The following is a 23,857-nucleotide window of genomic DNA, read 5'->3' as shown; positions in this document are numbered from 1 at the left end:
CAAATTACGGAGGTGTTCCTTTTCTACGCGGCAGACGGATTCAACGTTCAGCGATCAGGAATCTTAGTGAACCTGGACAGAAAGAAATTGCGTCAGGAATCTGTGTGAGCCTGTCAATATACATTAATTCATACAAAAGGCTTGTGTGTGTATGTAGCGTCGTTGTGAAATTCACAAGTGGAAGCCCAACGTTGTGAAATACAGTCATATCAGTTGTCTCGCTTGCACCAAACTGATTGTGCGTGCAAGTTAAAAGAGGGGCGACTATATCAGCGAAAATGGTCAAAATTGCGGATCCTAAGGTGGACCAGTTACGGTTCCTGTTAAGAGAGCGGAACTTGGCAGTTTCGGGCTCCAGAGCCGAATTAGTACAACGACTAATTGAGTTTGAGAAAACCGAAGACGTAGAGATGCCACAAGCAACTGGAAACATAAGTCAACATGAGGAGGAGACGCTGACGTCACATGCGGCGGCAATTTCACACATGCAAAATGAAATGACTGAGCTGAAGAATATGATGGTTCAGTTGGTCATCATGCAACGACAAAACGCGGAAGCAACAGCATCAGGTGAAACAGCACAAGCGGCAGCAGCAACAACAAACCAGCAGCAGATCAGAGAAGAAAAAATAGGCTACCAATTACGTAAGGCAAGCGTCGGTCAAGGAAATAGCAAATACCTTGCCGGACTATGACCCCAGCGACGATAACGCCATCTCCGTAGCCCAGTTCATCGATCGTGTCAACAGGGTAGTTGAGGCTTACCAATGGGACGAGAAGTTTCGTTTGCTCGCCATTTATACGCGGCTTAAGGGTCCCGCTAAGATGTGGCTCGACTCGTCGCCGGTTCTACACACCACATGGAGTGACTTCGCTGCAGCTATAAGAGACGAGTTTGGATCTAACCCAGATGAGGCAGAAGTTCACTTCAATATGGCCAATGCAACCAGACGATCAAAGGAGACAGTAAAGGAGTACTGTTTCCGGATGTCCGTCCTTGGCGTGCGGTACAAGCTTAGTGAAGCAGCTGTTGTAAGATATGTTAGATCAGGTATACAGCATTGAGAATTGCAAAATAGTATTGCCGCAATTCAGTTTTCGTCAATGAAGCAGTTTCGTGATGCAGCCGAATCGTATTTTGTAAATAGAGGTCGACCAATCGCAAACAAAAAGGAGTTCGTACCAAAAGGCAGCAACTTTGAGACAAAGCAGGATTACGACGTAAAGCCAACAAAGCCAAAGGAGGCTCAGAAGTGCTACAATTGTGGAGAATTGGGGCACTTCGCTAGTTCATGCCAACAAGAAAAAAAGAAGTCGCGTTGTACCAACTGCAATAAGTTTCATGCACGCAATGAGAAATGCCAACCGGCAGATATGATGCGTTTGGGTGCCGCGAATCTCGAAAAGCTATTCACCAGGAAAATCTACATAAAGTCGTACATCTATAGCGCCTTCATTGATACTGGAAGTCAGGCTAGTATCATGCGCCAATCAGTTGCCAAACAAATCAACGCTGATCGCCACAAGTGCTCTATGAAGATTCGAGGCATTTGTGGGGGTTCCTGTATCCTGACTGAAGCAATGGTTGTGGATATGGACATCGATGGAAAAATGATTACTGCCAAAGTATACGTAGCAGACGACGACCTGCTGAAAGAGGACTTTCTGTTAGGACAAGACGTCATCATTAGCGGACAGCTATCGCTGAAGTTTGAGCCAGGCGACACTGAAGTGAAACGTGCAGTTCATCAACCGGTAGCCTTTGTAAGCAACAACCTAACTACAAAACTTCTTGTCAATCTACAGAAACATCAGGAAAGAAGTAAAATGGGCGGTTTGCTAGAGAAGTTCAACCATGTTTTCTCAACAGGACTGCAAGGCATAGGCAAAACCAACATCTTTCAAGCCAACATTAGCGTTGAGAGTGGCCAAGTGGTTTCGCAAGTGCCATACCGAGTATCCGAGCCAAAAAAGGAATTTGTAAGCAGTGTGGTCGAAGAGCTGTTGGAGCAGGATATTATCATACCATCCACGTCAGAGTACGCCAGCCCAGTGGTGCTCATCAAGAAGCCAAACGGTAGTGATCGACTCTGTGTTGATTACCGCCGTCTCAATAAACTGATCAAGAAGGAAAATTTTCCTGTACCGAACATCGAGGAGCGTCTGCAGGAGGCGAAGCGATTTAAATACTTTTCTTCTCTGAACCTCAACAGCGGTTATTATCAGATAGAAGTAGCACCGGAAAGTAGAAAGTTTACTGCATTCATCACTACGGATGGACTGTATGAGTTCAAGCGGCTTCCTTTTGGACTAAAAACTGCACCTGCTGTATTCAATCGACTCATGGCAGAATTACAGAAGCGAGTGCAGAAAGGCGACATGATACATTACATGGACGACATCTTAATTGCTAGTCAGACGTTTGACGAGATGTATGAGAAGCTTGAGCGAATCCTCCAAGTATTGCAAGAGTGCGGACTAACGCTAAATCTGGATAAATGTGAATTGTTCAAGCAAACAATTACATTCCTGGGTCATCAGATACACGCAGACGGCATCAGTCCTGGAGAGGTTAAGACGAACGCTATTGCAATGTTCTCGTGGCCGAGCAATGTGACTGAAGTACGGCAGTTCTTGGGTCTCAGCGGTTACTTCCGGAAATTTGTTGCCGAATATGCCCCTGCGTGCCCTGTTGCGCAAAGACCAGACGTTTAAGTGGGAACAGCCACAACAGGATGCATTTGACGAGTTAAAGAGACGCCTAATATCGAAGCCCGTTGTCACCAGTTACCGACTCGATGCTGAGCATGAGCTACATACGGATGCCAGTGCCGTTGGCTTAGCCGGAGTATTGCTGCAGAAGGATGAGATGAAGCCAATTGCTTATTATAGCCGAGCAACGTCCAAAGCAGAGAAGAACTACCACAGTTACGAACTAGAAGCTCTAGCCGTCGTCGAGTCGTTGGAGCGATTTAAATATTACATCTATGGTAAGCGTATTAAAGTCGTTACCGATTGTAATGCCCTGAAAACATCAATGGAGAAACGAGAGCTTATACCCCGAATTGCAAGATGGTGGCTACGTATACAAGAATTTGACATAGACATTGTTCATCGAGCTGGAACCCAGATGAATCATGTTGACGCGCTAAGTCGAGCTCCATTTGAGGATGCACATGAGATGGACACAGCATCCCTGCAAATTTCGAAGACCATCATCGACGAGGCTGATTGGTTGTTTGCCATACAATTGCAAGATGAGAAAATCCAGAAGATTGTCGCTGAGATTAACATTGATAAGAAATCTGAGAATGACGAGTATGTGATCGAGCAAGATCGCCTGTTTCGCAAATATGACGGCAAGCTACTATGGGTTGTGCCGAAGCAGCTAAGATTCCATATTTTACATGAATGTCACGACAAGGCTGGACACATGGGCACAGAGAAAACCATTAATCGGATTCTAAATTTTTTTTGGTTTCCCCGAATGCGCAACTACGTTAAAAGCTACATAAAGTCATGTGTGGGCTGTGCGCTGTATAAGATACCAGGTGGACGTCAGGAAGGACAATACCATTATGATGACATCCATCCGATCCCTTTTTCGACCGTACATATGGATCACCTGGGACCCTTCCCAAAGAGTTCAAAACGGAATGAGCACATTCTTGTGATTGTCGACGCATTCACTAAATTTACCATAGTGCGAGCTGTAAAAAGTACAGCCACGAAACACGTTATTGATATCCTGCAGGAGGTAACCAGCTACTTAGGAATGCCAGATCGAATCATTACCGATCGCGGTACAGCTTTTACTGCAAAGGATTTTGAAGTATTGTAAGTCGAATAATGTAAAGCACATACTCAATGCTGTAAAGACACCGAGAGCAAACGGACATGCAGAGCGAACCAACCGGATTATTTTGTCAATGTTATTGCCTTCAAATGAAAATGAAAAACGATGGGACGACCAGATACGCTCAATTCAATGGAGCATCAACACCATGGTAAATAGTACGACTAAATGTTCCCCATTTCAGCTATTGTATGGTTATGAGCCACGAGATATCCTCAAGAACACAGTGACAAATGCGATCCAAGGCCCGGATCTGAAGATGCTGACGAGTTGGAAAAGCTACGAGCAGATGCTGCGACTACAGTCAACGATCATAGGGCTGCTGCGAAGAAACGTTACGATGCTAGACATTCCAAGCCAACGGTATATACCCTTGGTGATCTTGTGTTAGTCGAGAATGAGCCGTTTAGCACAGGAACATCACGCAAATTGGAGCCTCGCTACAAAGGTCCATTTATTATCAGCAAGGTGCTGCCAAACGACCGATATCTAGTAGAAGATATCCCTCATGCCCAACGAAAGCAAAGGCACTATAAGTCGGTGTATTATTCTGACAGAATGAATTGCTGGTGCGAACTCCCACCCGATGAACCAGATGAAGATGACGACATGGAAGGCGACTCACCCTTCGAATCTCGCGAGGACGCTGCGATTTTTCAGGAAAGGCCGACTGTGAAGAGCTGTTAGTCAACAGAAGCGGTCCACTCTATGGGGGGGCTGTTATTCGCACGATAGGCCCTAGCCATCGATAACAACAGAGGCGATACTTAGTTAAGAAGTCGAAGCGAACAAGATAAAACACGTTCAAGAAAACCTTATTTTCAATTAATTCAGTCTACATATATTGTTCAACTTATTATATCCAATAAACACCACTATGCTACTCAAAAGCCATCCCTTCACAATTGCAATGAACTCTTCCTCCTCGAATTCATCTATATTGCTTTGCTTTCTATCCAACGCCACTAACAATTTTCTGCAACAACATGTTCTGTTGTTGAGCCACGGCTTAAACAATTGTCAAATAGTCCATTTTAAATTATTATAAAGTCACAATCGACAGCACAATGTAGTCATCAGCTGTTTTCCATGGATGGTGGATGGTGCCAGTGGGAATCGGAGTTTCACATTTGTCAAAAATTCCCACCGTTCCTCATAGATGTACTGTGTGCGAAAAGGCTATAAGCGACTAAACAACTGAAGTTCCTTAAATAAATAATAAATAATTACTAATAAATAAATTAACATTCAATATTCAAATTCAAACAAGGAACGCGTTCGCTAAAGACCAGTTTCACCAACACTCACAGACTCACGGTCACATTAACAGCTGGGCCAGGACGCGTTATGACAAACCAAAAACGCGTTATGCCCTTAACGAGGCACAAAACAGCTGGCAGCCGGCAATAAAAGAAGGATCGCCAGATAAAATCGGGGCAGTCCAACTCGGAAAGCCCTGGCCTATCAAACCAGAATTTTTAAGCGGTCCTTGTGCCAAACGTAAAATTTACCTTTCCATTCGTTCTGCTCGATACTATGCCTCTCCCTCCCAGAGTGTGACCAAACTCTAATCCTCACCAGGACGACCCACAAGCGAAGCCGAAAACTGCAAGGAAAAAAGCACTGTTTCCGAAACAGATAACATCGACAAAATTCGCAAATGGGACTTAAGATTTGCAGGAAAAGGACAACTGCTTAAATTCATAAGCAGGATGGAGGAATTAGCGGAAACCTACGGGATAGAACTAGATCACCTGGTTTTAGCGATGCCAGTCATTCTGGAGGAAAGTGCATTGGACTGGTGGCACATAAAGCCAGCCCCGGTCAGCACATAAGAAGAAGCAAAAGACAGACTGAAAGAAAACTTCATGCAACTACGGTACCAGGAGGATTTAGCAAAGCAGGTCTCAGATCGCAAACTGGCCAGAACAGAAACGGTGAGGGACTACGTTTAGGACTTAAGGAAACTAATGAGGGTCGGGACATAGGTTCCGCATACCTGCCGTATAAAGAAGAAGACCCACCCTCGGAGGATGTCAGGGCCCAGATCCACCAAGCGCGGAAGGAGGGACTCGACATTGTCTTTAGCTGTGATGCGAATGCCCATCACTCCTTCTGGGGAAGTACGGGCTCAAATTCTAGAGGAGAGTCGCTGTTCGAGTACATGCTGTTCACAAATCTTGTTGTGTGCAACCGGGGAGACAACCCCACCTTCAGCAACAGGAACCGTGCAGAGGTTACAGATATAACACTGGCCTCAAATAGCGACTCCCTTACCATCGATGACTGTCACGTGTCCAGTGAGTGTTCCTTTTCGGACTACTACAGGTTAGTGTTCAGCATCAAGTGAAAAAAGGAGAGGCCCAAGGCCTACCGCAATCCCTAGCGAAGAGACTGGAACCGCTTCTCTAAAGAAGGTGTTGCCCAACCCACCGGAGGGAGGCATTATTCAAACGGGAACACTAGAGGCAGCAGCACAGAACGTTACTAATGCTCTACAGATGGCGTTTTACAAATCCTTCCCGATCAGCCGACCCCCAAAGTCCAATCACAACCCGTAGTGGACACGGGAGCTGAGCGAAATCAGAAAGGAATCGCGGCAAGTCTTCAACAAACCAAAAGTGACAAATACACAGGAAAGCTGGGACGAATATCGCCAAAGTTTGAATACCTACAACATCACCTGTAGGAGGGCGAAAAGGGAGTCATGGGCAGCCTTCTGCGATGCCATAGATGGTACATCTGAGGCCTCAAGGCTTCGACGTGTACTGTCGAAGGCACCTACCAGGGAGGTGATAGTGGTGTTCCTCCCCAAGGCCGGGAAGATATACCACATCTTCCCAAAGGACTACAGACCCATCAGTGTGTCCTCTTTTTTGCTAAAAACAATGGGACGACTAATGGATCTATATATAAGAACCGAGCTAGACAAACAAGTGTTCAGCGGAGCTCATGACGCCTACCTCAAAGGTAGATCAATTGAGACCGCACCACAGGAAGTTGTTGGGAATATCGAAAAGACTCTTAGCGAAAGGAATATGCCTTAACGTACTTCAGGATCGAGTAAATAACGGCCGCACTGGACAAGATTCGCACACACGCGACTGCGTTCTCAGGAGCAGAACGATAAGCGCCAATCTAGGCCCCTCCTCGTCAAGAAAGACGCTTACAGGAGGCACTCCGCACGGAGGAGTTATATCCCCTCTCCTGAGGAACCTTGTCCTCAACGACCTTCTTCTTCAGCTGGGGAGGAGCGGGTATAAGGCCACGGCCTATACGGATGATCTAGTAATACTGATAACAGGTAAATTCCTGCACACAATCTTTGACCTTCTGGAATCTGCACTGGGCACTACCGCCAGCTGGGCTCGCCAGAACGGTTTGGGGGTCAATCCTCAAAAAACAGAACTAGTGCTGTTCTCACGAAGATATAAATTACCGAGATTAAAACTACCAACAATTGGTGGAACGACACTCGAGCTATCAAGCGAAGCCAAGTATCTTGGTGTCATCTTTGACTCCAAACTCTCCTGGAAGAGAAACACGAAGGAAAGGAAGAAAAGGGCAATGGCAGCTTTCTACACCTGTAGGAAGACTTTTGGACGAACATGGGTCTTACAGCCGCACATCATCCACTGGATGTATACAGCGGTAATAAGACCCATCCTGACATACGGTGGCATGGTATGGGGAAGCGGTTAACACCAAATCCCACCTGGAGAACCTCCGTAGAGTCCAACGGACTTGGGTGCAGTTGGACCTTGGGGTCGCCGGATCTCTCAAGTCCACCCCACAGGCAGCTCTGGACACCATGCTAGGCCTGGAACCGATAGACCTCCATCTTTAGTGCAAGGCTGAGATAAGTGCAGCTATGCTACTAGCCGCGCAGTTCTTCAAGCCATCGCCTTATGGTCACGTCACTATACTCCGTGAGGAGGAAGGTGGAACGGCCGGGGGGAGTGACTACTGTGTTTCAGAGTTCTCATGGAAAAGAAGGAAAGGAAACATACCGGACAAGGAGAAATAGAAGAGTAACGCGGCCCTGGGGCAGAACGAGCTCTCCATTTTCACTGACGGGTCAAAGACGGCCGAAGGGACAGGAGCTGGAATCTTCTCTGAGGAACTAGCAACCAACACATCCCTAAGACTACCAGACTGGTGCAGTGTATTCCAGGCGGAGATATATGCAGTATGGCAAGCGGCTAAGTTGGTATACACCTTGGAGATACCTCCGAGGAACATAGCAATCTGCGTCGACAGTCAGGCTGCCATCAAAGCCTTGGTATCCTGCAAGACCACAAGCAGACTCGTACGTGACACGGTTAACGCGCTAAACCAGATAAGCGCGCACTCAATCACACTCACGTGTGTTCTGGGTCATACCGACATAGCGGGCAACGAGAGTGTGGACGAGTGTGACAGAGCTGGATCGGCCAAGCCAATGGCGGACGCAGTCAGCGACATACGGAGGCCACTAAGATCATCATCTCGCAGATGATGGGCCGAGCAAGAACGAGATCGGACGGGCGGTGGAACACCACACCCAACTGTGAGATCTCTCGCTCGCTTTGGCCCCACTATGACCCTAAACGCACCAAGACTCTCCTAAGCTTCAGGAAGAGTCGGGTGCGAACACTGACGGGAGTCATAACGGGGCACTGTGTCATTGGCCGCATGGTCACAAGGTACGGACTACCCCACCATGACTTCTGCCGCAGCTGCAGGGACGAGGAGGAAATAGAGAGCATCCAGCACCTTCTCTGCAACTGTCCTGCACTTATGGGTAGGCGTCACCGAACACTCGGCGGCGCCTTCTACGAAGACCTGGACAGCCTGGCAAACATGCCTCCAGTGAAACTTGTGCTCTTTATAGAGGCCTCGGGATGGTTCGCGAAACCTCCCTAGGCACCGGACATTATCCCGTGACGAGTGTGGGTGAAATATAGCAAGGCTGTAAATCAAAGGAAAGAAACATCTTAATAGTTCTTACGGTTCTTAATAACCTCATTAGTGATTTTGATTGGTCCGCTCTGTATTTGTGCACTGACGTACTTGTACTTGACACATTTTTTGATTCTTGTGTCCCACTTTCTTGTCCGGTTAGATCTGGAAAGCCTCCTTAGTTTACCAAAGAGTTATCCAGTCTAACAAACTTAAAAGCAAGACTTTATAAAAAATTTCGAGAAGTTGGTTCTCCCTCTTTCTCACTATGTAATAGCTCGGTCAAATTTCTCCGTTCTTAACGCTCAATGCTATAAAAACTACCTATCTCGATGCAGGATACGATTTTAACAGGACCCTAAACAGTTTTACAGCTTCGTAAATAGTAAGCGTAGAACGTCCGCACATCCATCCTCGCTATCATTTCTCAATATGTCAGCAAACAATGATCAGGCAATTGCCGATCTTTTTGCCAAATTTTTCCAAACAACCTATTCTCATGAAAGCTACTCTGGTCAGCCGTATCCATACAGTTTACCAAGGTCAAATGGCATCTTCAGCCCCTTGTTAAATGAAAGCTCACTTCTGCATGATCTTCGACTAGTTTAGCCGGTGTTTTCACCAGGTCCCGACGGAGTTCCCGGCTGTGTACTTAGGTACTGTGCCGCTCTGTGTGGACCCTTGTTTAAACTATTCAATCTATCCATTAACTCTTCATGCTTCCCCACCATCTGGAAGGAATCTTTTATTATTCCGCTCCATAAGAAAGGTAGCAAGTCTGTGGCAAATAATTATAGAGGTATATCTAAGTTATGCGCTATTCCTAAAATGTTTGAAAAAATTTTAGCTCTGCATTTGCAACATCTCTGCAGATCACTTATATCTCCGTCCTAGCACGGATTTATAAGGCGACGATCAACAACTACAAATTTATTAGAGCTTACCTGATCTGCCTTCAGTATTAACAAACTCTCGACTACTCATGTATGCGGATGATGTTAAACTTTGTGTCCAGTATAAGGACATTTCATTTCACTCTCGCTTGCAATCCGATCTCAATAACATTCAGTCATGGTGTTGTGCAAATATGTTACACCTAAATGCCTCGAAATGCAAAATAATGACATTTCATCGATCCAGCCCCCTTTTGGCTCCTTATAGCCTTTGCTGTGGTTATCTTGAGAGAATTATCTTGGTTGATGATCTTGGTGTTAAATTAGGCCCAAAGTGAAAGTTTTCTGAACATGGTAAATAAGGCCATGGGTGTGCTTGGGTTTATAAAGAGGTGGTCAAAGGAATTTGACGACCCCTATATAACGAAGACTCTCTATATCTCGCTTGTTCGTCCGATTTTAGATTATGGTGTATGTGTATGGTGTATGGTGCCCCCAGTACAAAGTACACCAGGACCGTAGAGAATCAGTCCAGAAAAACTTTTTACTTTTTGCCCTGCGTGGCATTAACTGGGATGCAGGTTTGAGACTGCCATCTTACCCTCGTAGATTGCTTTTAATAAACCTTTCAACCTTAGTTAGTCGTAGAAAAATGGTTGGTGTGATTTTTATGCACAACCTGATCAAGGGTGACGTAGATAGCCCTGACTTGTTGAGATGCATAAACTTTACGATTCCTATTAGATCTACTAGAAACTTCATTCCTTTGTTCCTTTCGCTTTGTAGATCGAATTATTCCTTGCACGAACCATTTAGGGTACTTTGCTCGGACTTCAATTCCCTCTACCACATAATATCAACTACTAATTCCCTTCCTCTCCTTAAATCACTAATACTTACATACCTTTCCCGTAATTAGTACTATTTCTTAGCTATATTTGCATGTTTGGCCCATTGAGTTGTGTTTAACTCTAATTTTCCTCGAATTTTAGTCTAACACCTATCTTTCCTGCATGCTCGCGATCGGTTCGGTAGCACGCGTCGCGCGTCATGCGGCAGCGCCCCTCGGTCGGTTGGGCGGGAGGAGGTCTGCGTTTCTGCCTGGGTTCCGCGCATAACAGGCTTCGGCTTGGTGTCGCATGGGCCACATGATGGTGTAGTCATTGCATATCAACGTCCAGACATGACTTTCTTAAAAGCACAGGACAATGGCGATTCCATTTCCAAAAACATTGTTCGTTGATAGTTTTTGGTTGACTATATGTCGACTATATCAATTTCATCCGCCTCCTCATCCTTTTGGACTTTCTTACTAGACGTAAGAACGCCAAGGCCACGTTCCATGGCTAGGGCCAGCTTCAATGGTTCAATGCGGGCCCGAGCATCGCCAGCAGCATCGCCAGCAGCACCGTCATCGTCTCCAGAGGAGGAATCTTCTTCCTCGGCATCTTTGAGCCACTGTACAAATGGCTTTACCTTCTCATAAATCTCGGTGGCAATTTTCTTGGAAGCATGTCGTTTGCTTACTTTCTGTGCCCAGTCCAGAATGACCTTTTCATCGAGTATGTCCAAATCGTAAAAGATTTTGAATATCCCGGTGACCCTGCTCATTAACGTGTTCGTATAAAGCTCGACAGTCTGCTCGATGCCGCCAAATAAATAGCGCTGTGCTTTTGGATTATTATGAGTAAAGTGAAGTAACAAGAAGCGGTTTTTGCGAACGTCATTAATAAAGTTCTCAGTAAATAAAAGCTTAGCGAGAAACAGCGGGGATTTGTTAACTATATCCAATCGTTCTGCTTTGATTAGAAGCTCTTTGTGTATAGCAACATCGTCCAGCTGTCTTTTGTCACGCTTGTTTTTTACCAATTCATAGAAGATATCAATGCGTTACTTTTTGGCCTTGTCGTAGTCTTCCGAAATTATCATGCCCTTAAAAAAAACAAATTATAAATTAACTAGCAGACCCGCGCGCTTCGCTGCTTACAAAATGCATTGAATGTTTAGGAATTAATCGAAATTAAACAATGATTACACTACTCAACGAAATTGAACTTTTTCTTTAGGCTGTGGACCAAAATGACTTTTTCTGATCGATTTCGGGACTTAAAAATATTTTTAGTACTTAATTTTTTTTATGGTGTGATTTTTTTTAAAGAATTTTTAAAATCTGGTATTTTTTTCATGCCTTAAACAACTCCTAATTAATGCGTCTATCTAAAACTAAAAATACATGCCAAGAATACGTTTGGAGCATTTCCCTTCAACCATACAGGGTGAATTCAAATTCAACGCACCACATGGACCGTGAATCATATTTTTGGTGACCACTTCAAACAATTCAGGATCCACTGTCGGATCTGGAATTTCTGCCGAAATCACATCGTTAATTTGATTCGGCCTTATTTTTTCAATCAGCCAAATTAAAATATGCGCATGAGGCAAACCTCGTTTCTGCCATTCAATTGAACACATCCAACATTGAACAGACCCAAATGCACCGTGTTTGACAATTAAATCCATGAGTGATTTCAATTTTTGTCTAAAAACATGTGCTAAAATATCATGGCGATCTTTCAATGTTTGGCCAACAAATAATAATTCCAAGATTTCTTCCCATTGCGGATTACACACGAAGGTGATGAAGAGGTCTGGTCGACCGTAACGGCGAACGTATGACATCGCATCTTGCGCGTACTCAAACATATGACGTGGACTTCCAACATACGATGATGGTAATATTATCATAGTTCCAACGTTTTGTGCATTACCATCGTTGTTAATGGCATCACGCAAATGAACATACTCTTCGGAACGTAATTTGGCTTGGTTGAATCGAAGAAAATTTAACCGCTCCGATTCAATTTTTGCATACATGTCAACAATATACTGGTGGAAAAGTGCTCTACACCTCAATATGTATGCGTAATAATTCATAGCACTAACTTTCTTTGTTCCTTCTCGACCGTTTACTGGATTTATCATTTTAATGTTGAAATTATAGCCATCTTGTCCGCTCCAAAACAATATGGGATATTGTAGTGCATCATAACAGCGATGAGTCTCGGATAAACGTTCAAGTTGTTCATTTCTACGGTGAAGCACAATATCACGATTATTAAATTGCTCACCAACTATGACTATTGCCACTTCGTCAACTGTTTTTTCATTGAAACGCCTTGCATGTTCGCCAACCGGTGTTTTATCAGCTCGAATAACAATTTTATGATCGTCAGATGGCATTCGATCAAGCGATGTTTTGAAAACCTGAACCAATTCGTTGTGCTCATGGAACATATTTTGCAAATCGAAAATAATTTGTCTTCGCGTGTTGGTAATTATGGCACACCGACGATCAGCTTCGTCTTCCGCGTTCCCGATAAAATATAATTGCAAAAATTGGTGGTCTGCGTTGTCGAAAGGTAACAAAGAGCCAGCTCGATGATATATTTGACCTTGAATCTGAATAAAATATATGATTGAATGAGAACAAACGTACAATTTGCATAAAAAAAACTATTTAATTACCTTGAATGTTTGCATGAAGTTGTCTCTTATAATATTTGTGGCGCCAAAAGATGTCATTTGAAAACTCGAATTATACTTTCGTATATTGTTCAAAAAATGATTAGACTCAGGTGTCAATCCATTAAGTAATGTGCTCAATGGTTGTGTTGGGCTGCCTAATTCAGGCAATTTCACTTTACCACTCGCACAGCACATCCCATCTGCTTCACCTTTAAATTTTAATGCCTGACAATGGCGACAACGGTCGTTCATTGGACCAATTTTAATTTGCCTATGAGAAGCGTGATTGGTGATATTACTGTGAGCAAACGCAACACCTTGTAGATTTTGAATATCACGACGTTCATTTGCAGTTGTTGTTGCACCATTGTTCCGTTGATTTGAACGGGACCTTGTTGTGCGTAGACGATTATTTTTATTGCGATGTGTAATGTCTTGGCTACTTTCACGGCTCCTTGAAGCCACAACTTGAAACGAATTTCGCGTTCGCCGATCCAAATTTAATCGTCTCGACATTTAACTTTAAAAACCACACAGGTTGGTTTAAAACGCACACATTTTTAAAAGCAACAAATATACTTACACAAATTGCAATTTTTTCAGAAAACAAATTTTCACACAAAAAGTTATAAAAAACAAAATTTATCATCAAATGTTCTGTTCTACAGAATGACACAAAATGAAATGAAATAGGCGTTCCAACACACGTTTTTAGACCAAATTTGAGATTTTTTTTTTGATTAATTTTTAATTTTTGTGGAACTTATTTATAGAAAAGTGAAAACTGAAAAAAAAACGCATGCAATTTGGTGCACGCGTTGCGGAGAAATGAAATGAAATGAACCAGGCGTTCAAACACACACTTTTGGACCAAATTTAAGATTTTTTTTATTCATTTTTAATTCTTGAGCAACCTTTTTATAGAAAAGTACAAATTTGCTTGTGCAAACCAGGTCCCATTCTCTGGCTATCATTTAAAAAAAAACAGCATGCAATTTGGTGCACGCGCTGCGGAGAAAGCCGCTTACACACAGATTTTTTTCTACAAACTTATAGTGTAGATTAAATAAATTATGATATATAGATTTTTTAGTGGCAGCATTAGTTCGGTTAGAAACAATTAAAATTTATTACCTTAGATACGTCGACGCTGCAGCCGCGCTTATTTCAGCCTCTGTTTGGATGGCCTGGCTGGGGCCATTGCCGCCATCTTACCCATTGATCCTTAAGAGTTTTCTTTCTTCTTTTTCTGGTTCTTTGAGCGTTTCCCCTCAGTGAGCGAAGAGCCCTGAGCGGCTGGATTAAGTGATGGTGGATTTTTCACAATAAATGTGTTCACTTTGTGGTTCACCTTAAGCTGACCATGGAAGCCGCATGCCTTGCAAGACTGCGAGATTGTCTGGTTCTTAGCTGAAACGGTCAGATTAGTTTCCGGGCTATCGCATTCGTGGCATAAAGCAAACTTTCGAATGAAGCCATCCAACAAATTGTAAGATACCACCATACCAGGCCTGCTCCGCAGCCAGGACGGTACCTTCGCAGAGAGCACCCAAGAATCCTTGGAGCTCCTCATGAGTACTCACTTCCCGGGTTGCTCAGATGTCACCGGGGACGAATCCAACGCCACCAACAACACTGATGATCATCAAGGGGAGGAAATCGAGGAACTCATACGAGATATAATGGTACCAGACAAGATTATCTGGGCCATTAAATCATTCAGTCCCTACAAGTCACCGGGACCGGATGACATCCGACCAGCCATGCTGCAAGTAGCGTTCCTGCACCTACTACCATGGCTGAAGAAAATTTCCAAAGGATGCCACCGCACTGGGTACGTCGCCCGTGGGTGGAGGGAGGTGAGAGTGGTCTTCATCCCCAAGGCAGGGAAGACAAGCCACATCTCCCCAAAGGACTATAGACGCATCAGTCTGTCCTCATTTTTACTAAAAACGATGGAGCGACTAAATGATCTATATATTAGAACCAAGCTAGACAAACACGTGTTCAGTGGAGCTCAGCACGCCTACCTCAAAGGTAGATCAGTTGAGACCGCACTACACGAAGTTGTTGGGCATATCGAAAAGACTCTAAGCCATAAGGAATATGCCTTGGCGGCCTTCCTAGATATAGAATGGGCCTTCAACAACGTCAGGATCGAGTCAATAACGGCCGCAATGGCCAGGATTGGCACACACCCGACGGTAACCAGATGGCTAGACAGCGTTCTCAGGAGCAGAACGATAAGCGCCAACCTGGGCTCCTCCTCGTCAAGAAGGACGGTTACACTAGGCACTCCGCAGGGAGGAGTTATATCCCCTCTCCTGTGGAACCTTGTCCTCAACGACCTTCTTCTTCAGCTGGGGAGGAGCGGGTATAAGGCCACGGCCTATGCGGATGATCTAGTAGTACTGGTAACGGGTAAATTTCTGCCCACAATCAGTGACCTTCTAGAATCCGCACTGGGCACCACCGCCAGCTGGGCTCGGCAGAACGGTTTGGGGGTCAATCCTCAAAAAACAGAACTAGTGCTGTTCTCAAGAAGATATAAAGTACCGAGATTCCAACTACCAGCAATTGGTGGAACGACACTCGAGCTATCAAGCGAAGCCAAGTATCTTGGTGTCATCCTTGACTCCAAACTCTCCTGGAAGAGAAACATGAAGGAAAGGAAGAAAAAGGCAATGGCAGCTTTCTACACCTGTAGGAAGACTTTTGGACGAACATGGGTCTTACAGCCGCACATCATCCACTGGATGTATACAGCGATAATAAGACCCATCCTGACATACGGAGGCATGGTATGGGGAAGCGGTTAACACCAAATCCCACCTGGAGAACCTCCGTAGAGTCCAACGGACTTGGGTGCAGTTGGATCTTGGAGTCGCCGGATCTATCAAGTCCACCCCACAGGCAGCTCTGGACACCATGCTAGGCCTGGAACCGATAGACCTCCATCTTTAGTGGAAGGCTGAGATAAGTGCAGCTAGGCTACTAGCCGCGCAGTTCTTCAAGCCATCGCCTTATGGTAACGTCACTATACTCCGTGAGGAGGAAGGTGGAACGGCCGGGGGGAGTGACTACTGTGTTTCAGAGTTCTCATGGAAAAGAAGGAAAGGAAACATACCGGACAAGGAGAAATAGAAAAGTAACACGGCCCTGGGGCAGAACGAGCTCTCCATTTTCACTGACGGGTCAAAAACGGCCGAAGGGACAGGAGCTGGAATCTTCTCTGAGGAACTAGCAACCAACACATCCATAAGACTACCAGACTGGTGCAGTGTATTCCAGGCGGAGATATATGCAGTATGGCAAGCGGCTAAGTTGGTATACACCTTGGAGATACCTCCGAGGAACATAGCAATCTGCGTCGACAGTCAGGCTGCCATCAAAGCCTTGGTATCCTGCAAGACCACAAGCAGACTCGTACGTGACACGGTTAACGCGCTAAACCAGATAAGCGCGCACTCAATCACAATCACGTGTGTTCCGGGTCATACCGACATAGCGGGCAACGAGAGTGTGGACGAGTGTGACAGAGCTGGATCGGCCAAGCCAATGGCGGACGCAGTCAGCGACATACGGAGGCCACTAAGATCATCATCTCGCAGATGATGGGCCGAGCAAGAACGAGATCGGACGGGCGGTGGAACACCACACAAAACTGTGAGATCTCTCGCTCGCTTTGGCCCCACTACGACTTTAAACGCACCAAGACTCTCCTAAGCTTCAGGAAGAGTCGGGTGCGAACATTGACAGGAGTCATAACGGGGCACTGTGTCATTGGCCGCATGGTCACAAGGTACGGACTACCCCACCATGACTTCTGCCGCAGCTGCAGGGACGAGGAGGAAATAGAGAGCATCCAGCACCTTCTCTGCAACTGTCCTGCAGTATAGCAACATCGTCCAGCTGTCTTTTGTCACGCTTGTTTTTTACCAATGCATAGAAGATATCAATGCGTTACTTTTTGGCCTTGTCGTAGTCCTCCGAAATTATCATGCCCTTAAATAAATAAATTATAAATTAATTAAATGGATTATGAAATATATAGATTTTTTAGTGGCAGCATTAGTTCGGTTAGAAACAATTAAAATTGATTACCTTAGATACGTCGACGCTCCAGCCAGCTATATATTTTTTTCCGGAATGGCCGCGCCTCTCTTTGGATGGCCTGGTTGGGGCCATTGCCGCCATCTGACTCTCCGGCAGAGTTGTTGGCTATTAAGTTCTTACCCATTGATCCATCAGAGTTTTCGTTCTTCTGTTTCTGGTTCTTTGAGCGTTTCCCCTAGTGAGCGAAGAGCCCTGAGCGGCTGGATTAAGTGATGGTGGAATTATCACAATAAATGTGTTCACTTTGTGGTTCACCTTAAGCTGACCATGGAAGCCGCATGCCTTGCAAGACTGCGAGATTGTCTGGTTCTTAGCTGAAACGGTCAGATTAGTTTCCGGGTTATCGCATTCGTGGCACAAAGCAAACTTTCGAATGAAGCCATCCAACAAATTGTAAGATACCACCATACCAGGCCTGCTCCGCAGCCAGGACGGTACCTTCGCAGAGAGCAGCCAAGAATCCCTGGAGCTCCTCATGAGTACTCACTTCCCGGGTTGCTCAGATGTCACCGGGGACGAATCCAACGCCACCAACAACACTGATGATCATAAGCCATATCTCCCCAAAGGACTATAGACCCATCAGTCTGTCCTCATTTTTACTAAAAACGATGGAGCGACTAAATGATCTATATATTAGAACCAAGCTAGACAAACACGTGTTCAGTGGAGCTCAGCACGCCTACCTCAAAGGTAGATCAGTTGAGACCGCACTACACGAAGTTGTTGGGCATATCGAAAAGACTCTAAGCCATAAGGAATATGCCTTGGCGGCCTTCCTAGATATAGAATGGGCCTTCAACAACGTCAGGATCGAGTCAATAACGGCCGCAATGGCCAGGATTGGCACACACCAGACGGTAACCAGATGGCTAGACATACAGAAAGAGTAAACAGAGTAAACTTTTGTCCAACGGGCAAGACTAGTGAACTCGCTTTGCGCGCAGTCGCAAACGAGGGACAATAAAAACTTAGCTTTCTAAACAGAAAATAAACCTTGATGTTGGGCGATCTCAAATTTTAGCAAATAAACTTTGTGAATTGCCCAAAAATGGATGGAGACCCACCTGATCACCACTAGCCTAGCGATAAGCTGGCTGAGCAAGCGAAATTGAGAAAAATAGATGGACCAGCAGCTGCAGAACTGCGGGCCAGAATGGCCAAAGACATACAAAACACAACTCGACTCGAAAATTACGGTAGAGACTTGATGGCAATGTTAACAAGTACTACATCTACTAGCACATGAACATTTTCAAATAGAAGTCCAGTTACTCAATAGCAAATACCACAACTGGAAGAATATGCTCCATACCAAACGTCTCGAGTGCTGTAGATTCGAATTTAATCTTAGCTGAAAAACCTCCACAACCAAATAAATGCACATTTCAGATGTCGAACATCTCTCCTCATAAAAAGCTGAAAATTACGCACCCAATTTCCCAAAAAATTCACCCATACAAAGGTAATAAAAATAATACACCTGCTACCAACTTTTCGGTAGCACTTCAAAACAAGCGCTACGCAACGCTAGCTGAAGAAGCTGAATATTTAATGGAACTGGACGAAGAAGATCAAGATGAACAATTAGACCCAACCAACAAAATGTAGTTGGCTCTGAGCAGCAAAAAAGCATAATACCTAAGCCTCCAGCCATATACGTGCCGCAAGTAAACAAAAGGGTCAAACTCGAACTGGTACTCAATGCTGTAATCCCAGCTAATGAGTATGATATTCGCACATCCAGATTTGGAGTCTCGCGTATTTTTGCAAAAAACTCAAACGTGTTTCGAGCAGTAGTTAATATACATGTTTTACGTAAAGCATAGTATCCAGCACCGCGGAATCTAAAAATTCCTGTCAAACTTCATAAAAAAAACTGTGATAGGAATTTTTCGTTTACGTTTTCCTGGAGCGTGTATCCAGCAACATGACCGGAATCCACAGATTTAAATCGATAGTTGCCTATCGGGACCGTGTGTGGACTGAGAGAACAGCTGATACCCAGCACAGGAATATATGTTCAACAATTATTCCTGAAGTGAATGGTGCAAGATGCAGGCACAAACTGTGCGCAAAACAAAAAGAGAGAGATGCAAATTATTATTTTTTGTTGTGCAACAATATAACAGCCGCCACCACCACAATCACCAACCCTGTTTTAGCTATGTTTCACACCCTCACGGAATAACTCGTACATTCCTGGCAGGAATTTTCCGCGGTGCTGGAGACAGGCCCTAAACCTAAAGAAGACACCAAATATTGCACAGGCACTTAAAATAACTCAAATTGGAAGACACAGAGCAACGGTGATGAAGGCAAAGCACGGTAAAGAATTGGTGCAATGCTTTAGATGCCAAAACTTTGGGTACACGTGAAACTACTGCCTTAAAAGCCAGTTTGTGGCAAATGCTCTGGCGACCACGCTACTGGATCAAAGCCCTGTGAGCTAAGTCTTGGCGAAAAATCAATATGTGCCAATTGTGGTAATGACCACCCATCTAGCTTTAAAGGCTGTAAAGTTAGAATAGAGCTGAGTAAGAAACTTAAACCAGTGGCAAGAGTACCGGAAAATGGAATGCCAAGTAATTTCAAAAATAAAATTCGTCCAGTCAACACACAATTCATTTCAAATGCTACCGTTAGGAGTGGCTTTTCCTATGCAGATATGATAAGAGCACGTCAAGAGAAAAATAACAACGGGTCCACACAACACGACAGTTCCCGGTCGTACGAAGCAGAAGATCAACTGTTAAGTGGAAAATTTAATATATTGGAAAAAGCCATAAGTGACTTAAACTCCAGAATGGACCAAATGCTTAAACTTATGCAGGAATCAATCGAGGCAAACAAAGCATTTCGTGACTTGGTACAAATGACTCGATATGACTAATCCAATATTAAAAATCGGATTATGGAATGCACGAGGACTAGTCAAAAGCAATGAAGAGCTCAGAGTGCAGAGCAATAAACCAATATTATGCTAATCATCCCAGTGGAACCTTAAAAAGTGGATCAGTGGATCTTCTATTGCCCTCTATCAGAATGAACCTAAGACAAGCCGACTAATGGTGGATGCATCAAAATCGCTTCTATATATTTACCTCCCAACCAACCTTGGACCAAAACTCAATTTGAGCAGTTATTTATAAACTTCGAAGCCAAGTATCTTGGTGTCATCCTTGACTCCAAACTCTCCTGGAAGAGAAACACGGAGGAAAGGAAGAAAAAGGCAATGGCAGCTTTCTACACCTGTAGGAAGACTTTTGGACGAACATGGGGCTTACAGCCGCACATAGTCCATTGGATGTATACAGCGGTAATAAGACCCATCCTGACATACGGAGGCATGGTATGGTGGGAAGCGGTTAACACCAAATCCCACCTGGAGAACCTCCGTAAAGTCCAACGGACAGCATGCCTTGGGGTCACTGGATCTCTCAAATCCACCCCACAGGCAGCTCTGGACACCATGTTAGGCCTGGAACCGATAGACCTTCATCTTAAGTGCAAGGCTGAGACAAGTGCCGCTAGGCTATTAGCCGCGCAGTTCTTCAAGCCATCGCCTTATGGCCACGCCACTATACTCCGTATGGAAGATAGTGGAACGGCCAGGTGGAGTGACTACTGTGTCTCAGAGTTCTCATGGAAAAGAAACTTTAAAGGACACATACCGGATAGGGAGAAATGGAAGAGTAACACTGTCCTGGGGCAGAACGAGCTTTCCATTTTCACCGACGGGTCAAAGACGGCCGAAGGGACAGGAGCTGGAATCTTCTCCGAAGAACTAGCAACCAACATATCCCTAAGACGACCAGACTGGTGCAGTGTATTCCAGGCGGAGATATATGCAGTATGGCAAGCGGCAAAGTTGGTATACACCTTGGAGATACCTCCGAGGAACATAGCAATCTGCGTTGACAGTCAAGCTGCCATCAAAGCCCTGGTATCCTGCAAGACCACAAGCAGACTCGTACGTGACACGGTTAACGCGCTAAACCAGATAAGCGCGCACTCAATCACAATCACGTGTGTTCCGGGTCATACCGACATAGCGGGCAACGAGAGTGTGGACGAGTGTGACAGAGCTGGATCGGCCAAGCCAATGGCGGACGCAGTCAGCGACATAAGGAGACCACTACGAGACATCATCTCGCAGATGATGGGCCGAGCCAGAACGAGATCGGACAGGAGGTGGAACACCACACCCAACTGTGAGATCTCTCGCTCGCTCTGGCCCCACTACGACCTTAAACGCACCAAGACTCTCCTAAGCTTCAGGAAGAGTCGGGTGCGAACACTGACGGGAGTTATAACGGGGCACTGTGTCATCGGCCGCATGGCCACAAGGTACAGACTGCCCCACCATGACTTCTGCCGCAGCTGCAGGGACGAGGAGGAAATAGAGAGCATCCAGCACCTTCTCTGCAACTGTCCTGCACTCATGGGGAGGCGTCACCGAATACTCGGTGGCGCCTTCTACGAAGATCTGGACAGCCTGGCAAACATGCCTCTAGAGAAACTGGTGCTCTTTATAGAGGCCTCGGGATGGTTCGCGAAACCTCCCTAGGCACCGGACAATATCCCGTGACGAGTGTGGGCATCACAATGGGCAGACTTGCCTCCGAGTGACCTCGACTTCAGTCGAGCAGCCCTATAAACCTAACCTAACCTAACCTATAAACTTCGATGACAGATTCATTGCAGGCGGTGACTTTAACGAAAAACACCCATGGTGGGTGTCTTAAATCCAAGAAACAATACATTCTTCCACCTGGCTTTTATGTTGAAGTTTTTAAAGCTGAACTGGATAAAAGAATAAAGAATACACGGTAATAAACATCCCAGAAGATATTGAAGATGCAATCTCAACATTCATGAGAAATATTTTACTGGCTGCTTTTATGCTACTCCAGTGACGCAATGTTTAACAAGCCAACATCGGCGAGCAGTAATACCTCCAATTGCGATTGCACTCTTACGGCTGAAAAGAAAAGTGAGAAGAGAATACGCAAGAATGGGTGATTCTCGTATCGCAAGATTGTCAAATCGAGTACAAAAGGTACTTGAAAAAATAGCGCAGGCCCGGACGTATCCTTTAGCCACACCCTTCCGAAACTTACAAGTCGCTTTAAATGAATCGCTGTCCCGAAGACTCCAATTAAAGATCCGACAGGTGGCTGGTGTTACTCCAGTGTGCAGAAGGCGGAAGCTTTTGCAGATAGCTTAGTGGAAAGATTTATACCATTTAGCTTAACGTCAACCGTTACGCGAAGGGCTGTCGAGTTACGATTGGAGCTCCCTTTTCAAATCAAGGCTCTAAAGGCCAAAAAATCGCCTGGTCAGGACCTTCTGGACCACAGAACACTAAAGCTACTGCCTAAAAGAGTCCTGATATTCTTAGTTCTGCTCCTTAACAGCATACTTAGGATAGGTCACTTCAAAAACAGCTGAAAAACTGCGTTAATTACAATGGTGCTAAAGCCAGAAAAAAAATCACACGGAAGTCGATGGATACAGGCCAATTAGTCTCCTCTCAGCGTTGGGGAAGATAACGGAACGGGACCGGATCTTAAAACTGAATCTGTGGGTCAAACAATTCCGAAATGGCAGTTCGGATTTCGACAAGGCCATGGTTTTCCGGAACGTTCTCGGTCCCACGATATACACACTATATACAGCCGATATGCCTACCTCAAGTGCAATCGGCGGATTGGAGGACGATGATGTGCTGGACCAGAAGTCCAAATATTAATATAGCTACCGAAGCCTTGCAGCAATACGTCACATTTACCAAAAGGACACAATCCTGCGGTGGCATAACGAGGCTGGGCTCTACCCTCTCGCACAAGAGGTCATATAAATATCTAGGTATCATATTGGATAGGGAACTTAACTTAAAAACCCATAAAACTATGGTTCAAAGGTCGGTTATGGCTAAGACAGAAAAGAGTGCGTGGCTGCTTGCCCCGAAGAACAAACTAACCCTACGTAGCAAAGCATCAATATATCAGTCCATACTAATCCTCATATGGAAATATGCACTCTAAGTATACAGAATTACTGCTAAAAGCAATCTAAGCAAAACGAGAAGGAACGTGTGAGTCGCTTCTAGCGACGCGACTCTACTTATACCCGTACTCAGTCAGCATATACATTTTTGAGCTTATGATTTTTTAGAATTGTAGAATTAAAAAAAAATTTTTTCATTTTACATTTTTTTGCTACATCTGTTATCTACATCTACATCTACAATGTATATTTTACATCTAACATGTAGATTATAGATGTACCATTCATAATCTACATCTCCTCCGCTAGGGGTTGCTCGCGCACTGAACGCGGCAGAGTGTGCGAGCGAGATGGAAAATGAGTTGCGTTGTCGTTGTCTGGAGGGGGCAGGGAAGCAACTGAAAATGAATTTCTTCATTCTGGCTATAATTATGATCCGATCTGATTCAGATTCAGCAGTCTGTTAGATATGGGCATTCTCTACGATACTGCGTTTTAGTTTTATCGTATC

At 44.8% G+C, this 23,857-nt stretch overlaps 2 protein-coding genes and 1 pseudogene across 2 annotated transcripts; 1 reads left to right on the top strand and 2 right to left on the bottom strand.

Moving 5' to 3' along the window:
• The first annotated feature begins 278 nt into the window (after window positions 1-278).
• Window positions 279-4,543, top strand: LOC121404945. Its single transcript, XM_041595363.1, has 6 exons — window positions 279-645; window positions 725-1,032; window positions 1,096-2,647; window positions 2,703-3,373; window positions 4,041-4,219; window positions 4,414-4,543. The coding sequence occupies exons 1-6, from the start codon at window positions 279-281 to the stop codon at window positions 4,541-4,543; spliced, it is 3,207 nt and encodes a 1,068-aa protein (XP_041451297.1).
• Window positions 4,544-10,947: 6,404 nt separating this feature from the next.
• On the bottom strand, window positions 10,948-17,742 carry LOC111079327 (annotated as a pseudogene).
• LOC111079326 lies at window positions 11,867-13,836 on the bottom strand. The gene is made up of 3 exons (XM_022374475.2): window positions 13,802-13,836; window positions 13,219-13,738; window positions 11,867-13,152 (listed from the first exon to the last, which is right to left on the bottom strand). The coding sequence occupies exons 2-3, from the start codon at window positions 13,732-13,734 to the stop codon at window positions 11,914-11,916; spliced, it is 1,755 nt and encodes a 584-aa protein (XP_022230167.2). The 5' UTR covers window positions 13,735-13,738; window positions 13,802-13,836; the 3' UTR covers window positions 11,867-11,913.
• Window positions 17,743-23,857: the final 6,115 nt, after the last annotated feature.

The sequence above is a fragment of the Drosophila obscura genome, unplaced genomic scaffold, assembly GCF_018151105.1.
Source record: "Drosophila obscura isolate BZ-5 IFL unplaced genomic scaffold, ASM1815110v1 contig_58, whole genome shotgun sequence".
NCBI lineage: Eukaryota > Metazoa > Arthropoda > Insecta > Diptera > Drosophilidae > Drosophila > Drosophila obscura.
Note: the sequence above shows the minus strand (reverse complement) of the source record. Positions and strands in the feature narration are given on the sequence as shown.

Bases quoted from the DNA above. Each gene is read 5' to 3' on its own strand.
- LOC111079326 (XM_022374475.2), bottom strand. From the start codon at position 13,734: ATGTCGAGACGATTAAATTTGGATCGGCGAACGCGAAATTCGTTTCAA. The intron at 13,153-13,218 runs GTAATTAAATAG...TATTTTATTCAG, and splicing joins ACTTCATGCAAACATTCAAG to ATTCAAGGTCAAATATATCA.
- LOC121404945 (XM_041595363.1), top strand. From the start codon at position 279: ATGGTCAAAATTGCGGATCCTAAGGTGGACCAGTTACGGTTCCTGTTA. The intron at 646-724 runs GTAAGGCAAGCG...CCATCTCCGTAG, and splicing joins AAAAATAGGCTACCAATTAC to CCCAGTTCATCGATCGTGTC. The intron at 3,374-4,040 runs GTTGTGCCGAAG...TCCCCATTTCAG, and splicing joins ATGACGGCAAGCTACTATGG to CTATTGTATGGTTATGAGCC.